Raw genomic sequence first — 7,992 nt, 5'->3', positions numbered from 1 at the left:
GCTTTACTCGTGTTTCGCACCATGAGCATACATTTAGTCACTAATTATATTGCTGATGCTTTGCCAAATTATGAAGATTACCATATTTCTGAAAAATCAGCAGAAACGGTGACCGTGCTGAAAAACACCTGAAATCTAGAATCAGCCTCTAAATCCCATGAGTAGGACAGAAAGAGGCAGAAACCAAAGAGCAAATAGCATTATGCTGGAAAGTGTCTGTGTGTCTGGGGGAAGACATGAGCATCTGAAATCAGAGATAAAGTGTTAGTAATGGTATATCCCACAAAACGGCCTTGGGGAAAGGTTACCAGTGTGATTTGATGGAGCAGTTCGAGGCATGTCTGGAACATCAACAAAGATGATTGTTACCTGAGGAGACGGTCTGAATGTAACCCAGACAGCCGGCTCAGGTAAGTATGTGACAACATTCATGACTGGCAAAGGGGGAAAGGCTGAACTCGCTGGCCATTTTTTGGGAAATTTTGTAGAGGTATAACTGAAATCTGATCATTATGGATATGCGTGTGTGTGCTTGTTAATTACTGATGTTCCTTAAATGCAATATAAATCTGGCAACAAATATGGAGCCTTATGAAATACATTCTTTATAATAAAATACTTTTAATAATTTTAATACTTTAAACCTTTAATACTTTTTGGTTATGAAATTCTTGTGTATGTCTGTAATTCTCTGGTAACGACCTGTACTTTTGACTAAAATATGCATAAAGGAATGCATATTTATAAACTCCTACAATTTGCAATACTAGATTAAAAACAAAGAATATGTACTATATCTGTTTTCAAATAAAACATACATCGGATATTGAAACCATTCTGCAGTGTAAAACATTGTGCAATACCAAGAACAAGCACCAGTTCAAAGAACCAAAACTTAGCAGAGAAATCATGGACCCAAAAGAGCCTTGCAATATGTCAGGAGAATGTTTTCAGTATTTGGAAAACCACGATATTAAAAAATAAAAGCAATGGGAGATAAAACCTAAGAATATTCTATATGGAAAATATTCTTTGGTTTTGGTTTGGAATTACTAAACGTGGTTAAAAAGTGAACAATAACCTTTAAAAAAAAATTAAACTGAAATTTTTTTAAATCTCTATCTATAGGATGCTGAAAAGGTGGAATTAAAAATACATTTAAAAAAATCCTCGTTTAAAAAGTAAGCTACCCGTGCAACTGATTTATTACATACAAAATCTTTGCGTTTAAAATGTTCAGAAAATTAATAACGAAGTATTACAAGGAATCTAAAAAGACTGCGGATTACCATTCGAATTACACTGTCCAGCCTAAATGCATTTAATCTGTCAATATGTGTCAAAGTTTAAACTTACTCTAACGTGAAGATCTGCTTTTCTGGTTAACTTCATGTTTGCCGCTTTCCCGTTCCTTAGTAAAACAAACAAAACAATAAATTAATTAGCTTTATATCTTCCACAGATCATTAACAAAAATGCAAAAAAGTTAATTTTTCTGGTTGTAAATTAGTTAATTGGTTTACACCGAAAATGGACTAAAGAACACTAAACAAGGATAAACAAAAGCAAAAGTTAGCCATGAATATGGTGTTTTTACGTATTCTAACAAACGAACTAAATTTCTGATGCCATTCACCCCTGGATACCTCACAAAGCTTTCAAATGTGGACCTTTTTCCATAAAACAAGCAGTTACAATAAGCAGGTTAACGCAGACAAATTTAACATCGACTTTTTTCTTTTGTAACAGGTGACTGTGAACGTGCATAGCTAACCTGGTTCGCCATTTAACTTTCTGGTTTGATACATGGAACCCAAAAGTATTTGAAGTTTTAGGAATGGCGTTGATAATATTTTAATAACTTACCCTGCATTGTAGTTTGGACGTCATTAAACCTCATACATTATCTGTAAGAAGGGAAACTATGTGTGTCTGTGTGTGTGAGTGCAGTCGATGATCATATGACACAATAGAGAGAAAAAGGAAGGCAAACTGCCCCGTGCAGTGCCGCACTTAGATGTGTGTGAGCACTCTCGATGCTCGGCTCTCCTACAAGGGGGCTCGTTTGGAGGTTCTAGCAGGGGAGCGGATACGCGCAGACCGTCCTCTTCGACCGAGCGCAGAGCTTCGGGAGGAACGCTGGTGGATTGTCGAGGGAGGAAGGGGACACCCGCCTATACCAGATCAGCCGAATAACCCTTAGCGATCAATGGGGAGTTACAGATGTCGCAGCCAGTTCGCCCTCACATCCGAAAGTAACATAGCTTAAAAGTCTATTTATACAATGAGCTCCCAATCACTGTTTGGTATATGGTTATTTGTTATTAGTATTTGTTATAAATGTGACACATATTCCCTCATCACATACTTAATATATATAACTATTCTTAATATCTATATATTAAAAACTAAATTTCAACAATTTTGCGATATAGAAGCAATCGGAATATTACCCAGAATGCAAGGTGAATTTGGTAGCATGTGATTGGGCCTAATTCGTAATATATTTGACGTCATCAACTGCTATGCTCGGTACGGTCTCTTCTCTTAAAGACACACACACACACACACACACATTCATATAGGCTGCGAGTTGTATTATAGAACTATAAACGGAAAATTTGTAACAGTCTCTCCAAGAAGTTAAAGGTAACTGTATTAATTCTGTTGTTGAAAATTTCCTATGATCGATTTTTTAAATTATCGGTTAAGATACAGTGAGTAGGGATTCAGCTTCCGTCTGAATCTTTGAGTACATGGATGTGATATGTTTTACCTATAATTTCTGGAGATTAGTTATTGCTGTGGTGAGTTTTTGTAAGATACCTAGATAAAATCTGAAATATCTTGTTTTATGTAATAACCACGTGTTCAAATTCTACTAGAGGTTAATAATGTCACCCCATCTAGGGTGTTCCTCTGCCTTAATTGTCCCCAGTGCTGTCTGATAGGCTTCAGCCCCCCCAGTGACCCTGGACTGAATACACATTTAGAAAATGGAAGGATAGCTGAATGGGTGTTTATCTTCTAGAGTACTTTTAAACTAAGCTATAATAACGTACATATTCACTGTTCAATGTTTGTGTATTGTTATATTTCACCAGATAAAATGACAGAATTCCAAAAAAAGATCACACAAAAGTGATAAGGTTGTATGTTTCCAAGCTCTATTTTAAAAACCTTTGCATTCTTTATATCTCCCCACTTTGTGTGTGATGCATTAAAAATTAAACTATATTCCTTCAACGGTAGAATCAAAACTGATCCGCCTACTTCTGCAATCAGAAAAGTGTCATCACACATTACAACCAAATGTTTCATGTTTTTAAGGAGGGGGGAATAATGTCTGTTTTATATAAGTAGGCATGCTAATCTAGTTAACCTAGTAATGGTAGAGGTGGAATCGTTCCAGGGGAGACGTAATAATCACATAATCAGTCACATCCAATCCATTTCAATATTTAGGTGTTTTTGTTATTCACATTGAAAGCAGCATCCTTGAACACTCAGAAAACAGCACAGGTTTATTATCAAATATGATTTATTAATTTTTTTTATAAAATCATTCTTACAAAATTGTAATTCTATTTTTCTTTATTACCGCTATAAAAGTAATTTATTAATTACAACTGATAATGAGAAACACGGGGAAGGACAGGGAGGAGAAGAAAATTAAAACCCAAAACAAACAAAAAAAAATATGCGTAAGTGTGATTAGCGGCCCCCTCCACCCAGGAAACAAAACATAGGAGGGGGACAATAACCTCATGCGGGTCTGAACGTCTGTTCCACGGAGAGCCGCCGCATGACGATCTAACGAAGGGGGCGGTACTTCCACCAATCAAAGCAGAGAACTCCAGTGTTAGACAGTGTACGTCATCAAGGCAGCATCGCGTGCTCGCGGGTCCGTTTGCTGAAACGCCAGAGGGGTGGGCTGTGCAATTTGGGGGCCAGTTTAGAAACCAAAATAGGAAGTGAATTTAGTCAAAGGCACATTCACACTGTCCAGAAACGGACATCCTGACATGCCCCGTCCTCCCTAAAAAAAAAAAAAAACCCAGACTTGACAGTAAGGAATTTCATGCATAACACACTGAGCATGAGAGGGGATTCTCCTTCATGATATATCGGAAGGAAGCGATAAAACTCTGGACTGGCACGCAACACACATCGAGTATTAGTTATTTTACAGGAGGGTAGTGTTCTTGTTCCATATTTACAATTTTCTTCAGCCAACGGTGTTAACTATAGGATGCATCCAATAATACTGCTATTTAATTACATTTTACACTTAAAAACCCTTTTCACTGATCAGGAACATTAGAACTCCAGAGCAGATGAAATGCCGATGTACACAGTGATCTCTCGAATCTCTGCAGGCTCTTACGAATGTACAACGCCGTTCTCATTCATTAGGAGGTTCTACAAAACGGTACTTTAGGTGCCTTTTAGAAGAGGCGAAGACGCCCAGACCGCTAATTGGTTAATTGAGACATCATGTGACACAAATCTCATAATGAACAAAAACCGACCGATAAAAAAAAGAGGTACAGAGCTATGTTTACAGGACAGAAGTCTTTGGTGGAACTATGTCAAATGTAATCTACAAAGGAAAAGAAGCGGTCAAACTGCGGATTACGTTGAAAGCTATCTGTATGGCTTTGTGACATATCTCCCTCGTTCCCCGGCTTTAATTGCACAGGTCACAGAATCATTTCCATCCTGCCATGGTGGAGCTGAGAGATGATTATGCTTGGGTCATGAGGATAGTCTTTATTCTCTGAATGACGTGACAGCATAGTGGAAAATAAGAACAAAACTGTCAGCATGGGGGGGGGGGGGAAGGGGTGACATTACAAATGTACATCGTTTACAAAATAAGATACGTTCTTTTTATGCTTTACAGATTTACCCCAGCTAAGTAGCCCCCGGATTGCTGTCAGTAATCACATAGAATACATCTGTTAGCCTCCATTCCTTGTGAAAATAAATATACAAGTCTATATACTGTAACTAGGCTTTGTGAAATGTCTGTTGGCTAAGAAATGAATCACGCACAGAACTGGGAGTTTCCATGTGAGATGTCTCAAATGTTTAAATTAAAATGACAGACATAAAGACTGGATTTCAATTTAAAATGCGATTTAAAGGAGAGCTGTACTCCAGTGTTAACCAGCTGAGGGTCATGAGTTTTTGGGTTGCCGTGGCTTAATCCGTTCCCACAGATCGTTTCGTCTGTGTATTTGCTGAGAGTACATCATTCATTTTTAAATAGTGAGGCAATAAGTAAACCTAAGCTTTCGAAATCCTCATGAAAGCGATTATATATAAATTTACTTTGAATCTCCAGGGTCAGATTGGGGTGCAATTTTGGGCAATGTTTCCCAGTCGAGGTAGTTTGAACTCCCGATATCCCGTGACACCTTTTGCTGTAGTGTTTAAATATGATTGCCGTCTTAACAAAGAGCAGTTTCTAATGTCGCAGAGTTGAAATGTTTGAATTCTTTCACAAAAGTTTGGGAAATGTATCTGTAGTGGCATAAAAATCAAGGATTATACCATTCGTTTCCTATATTGTTATATATTTGTCAAATCCTTGCAATGCACCATAGTCTCTAACACTTCTGGCAGTTTAGTATATTCTGATAAAAAAATAGGAACTAATTCCACTTTCTTAAGGTGACAGGCTAGCTGTGCTCTTAAATAGTTTGGTTATATAATAATGACATAAGCTGGAGAATTAGGTCACCACCCGTCACTGAGAGCTCGAGCACAGATCCAGGAAAGCTGGCGTCTGTTACGGTACACATCTGAAACAGACTTTCGCGGCTAAATAGGAAAGTTTTTTTTTTTTTAGAAGGAATCGTGATGGGGATTAAAGTCACAACGATGCTGTGTAATCTGACTTTGGTTCAGAGCTGGTTGACACTGAAATCCAGTCCCCTTCATTAAAAGGCCACTTGCAGAGTGCTCCTTCAAGTCCTCAGACATTCAAGTACCTGTCCGAGCTAAGACTAACATAGCCCTTGCTCTAAAAACATAAAAAAATAATCATAAAAAAGCATTTATTCAGCATGGATGGTAAAGTACCGTTCCCTGTTCTCAGCACCATTCCCTTGAAATGTAATCAATAAAAACATGTGAATGCAAGACTATAGTGATGAGCAATGAAGTAGCTACACAGACAGCACACAACGCTGGAGACGGATGGGCTGAGAGACCTCCCACGTGGGAGGGGCTTCAGGCTGAAAATGACTGGAGTACTGGGGTGTCGGGTGGGGTAGGTCGCCTTCTCTACTCTTAGGGATATTCCCAGGCCTTTTAACCCAGCACAATGGCTTGCTGCAGTGAGGCTGCCCCTCTTTGTAATTCACAGGCGCACCCCTTCCTTCGAGTTGTATTTGTACAGGAGAACACAATGGCAACAAAACAATGCGGGGTGGTGTATAAAGAGGTCTGAAGATGTTGACGATATAGAAAAACATTAAGGATTTGGGAAAATGGCTACCGTACACCTCCGACAGGATGTTACAATCAGGTGATGATCATGTTTTGGCGACGATAAAATTGTTTTGTTGACTGAATGCCAACAAAAAGCTGTTCAGGCGAATGTAGCTTGAAAAATTTGTCTGTCACATTTTTATGTTACAACATTTATGGGCAGTGCAACACTGAAGAGAATCCTCGACGACACTAAATCTTGGTGGGTTTGAACGGAGAACATGAGAATTCTGTGACCTTGTGTTTAAACCGATCACCATAGACATCAAACATTATCAAAATAAAAACAGAGAAAACCTGCACAAATAAAAAAAAAAAAAAACTTTATAAAACGGACAAGGACAGCTGTACTTTGTAGTGTTAGGCACCGTGAAGTTGTGGTTTTGACAATTCGATTGGGTGTTCACCTCCCTGAAAGGAAAGATCGAGGGCTTTCAACAGGAACTGCGATGGGGGAATACAAACAAAACCAGGCAAATAAAAAAGGCTGAAAAAAAGGAGTAAAAAAAGTGTTTTTTTTCCTCTCTCTCCCAGGTAACAGATTTCAAATAAAACCTGCTTGGTTGCGATAAAGGGGGCAATCAGAGAATAGGGGTCAGTCCACTTGCGGCATTCGTTAAAAAAATATGCTCTCCCACAGTCTTGTCATCAGTAGTGCGTGCTTGTGTCGTGTGTGTGCATGTGCGCACGCCCGTGTGTGTGCGTGTATGTGCTTCCCCTGACGTGTCCCGGGTCCTGCGGCCGTCGTCGTGGCAACGCGCACTGATTGGAAGACCGAGCTGTAGCACCCCCTGGTGCACATGCAGCATGTCCTGTCCTTCCTTGTCTCTACGTGCCCATCCTCCCCTGCGCTTTGGGCAGAGGGGTGGGCAGCCATGGGGCAGGGACGCCAGGGCTCGTCAGAGTCTCTCGATGTCCCTGTATTTCTTGCGCAAGATGGAGACCTGGTCCTTAAAGAGAACTGGGTCCAACCTCATCTGGGAGTGGACCAAGGGCATGGTGCCAAACCAGCTGGCGAATTTGTTCATGCAGGTCTGGCGCTGGGCAAAGTGGTCTGGGTCGGCCCAACGTGAGGCTCGGGATGACTGAAAGCAAGGAGGGGAAAGAGGAACACACAATGGCTCACGTACACTTCACTGTTTTCACTGCTGCATTGTAGCTAAGCAGCACTGTAGCTGAGTTGCATTGTAGCTAAGCAGCACTGTAGCTGAGTTGCATTGTAGCTAAGCAGCACTGTAGCCGAGTTGCATTGTAGCTAAGCAGCACTGTAGCTAAGCAGCACTGTTCATAAGCAGCATTGTAGCTAACCACAGTGTCGCCAACTCTCATGCATGCACTCACGCTTTCAGCCTTAATCTCATGCTCACGCAAGAAATGTCACGGCAAATATATATTATTCCATTATAAACCTAAAATTAGCTACGTCAAAAGTGTTGGGGTAGTCTGCAAACCCTACAGGCTATTTACAAGGTAAGAAAACGGTTACATACA

General features: G+C 39.9%; 1 protein-coding gene and 1 long non-coding RNA gene across 2 annotated transcripts in view; both read right to left on the bottom strand.

Moving 5' to 3' along the window:
* Positions 1-2,246, bottom strand: part of LOC140581871 (uncharacterized) — a 31,202-nt gene extending 28,956 nt beyond the window's left edge. Inside the window, exons 1-2 of the long non-coding RNA XR_011984918.1 lie at positions 1,867-2,246; positions 1,357-1,411 (exon numbers count right to left, since the gene is read on the bottom strand). This is a non-coding gene — a long non-coding RNA (uncharacterized lncRNA). The remainder of the gene's footprint in view (positions 1-1,356; positions 1,412-1,866) is intronic.
* Positions 2,247-4,758: 2,512 nt separating this feature from the next.
* The window catches only part of ext1b (exostosin glycosyltransferase 1b), a 61,998-nt gene continuing 58,764 nt past the window's right edge, over positions 4,759-7,992 (bottom strand). The window contains exon 11 of the mRNA XM_072705383.1: positions 4,759-7,586. Within this exon, the coding sequence (XP_072561484.1) occupies positions 7,401-7,586 (186 nt within the window). The 3' untranslated portion in view covers positions 4,759-7,400. The remainder of the gene's footprint in view (positions 7,587-7,992) is intronic.

Source organism: Paramormyrops kingsleyae, chromosome 23, assembly GCF_048594095.1.
Source record: "Paramormyrops kingsleyae isolate MSU_618 chromosome 23, PKINGS_0.4, whole genome shotgun sequence".
Classification (NCBI taxonomy): Eukaryota; Metazoa; Chordata; class Actinopteri; order Osteoglossiformes; family Mormyridae; genus Paramormyrops; species Paramormyrops kingsleyae.
Note: the sequence above shows the minus strand (reverse complement) of the source record. Positions and strands in the feature narration are given on the sequence as shown.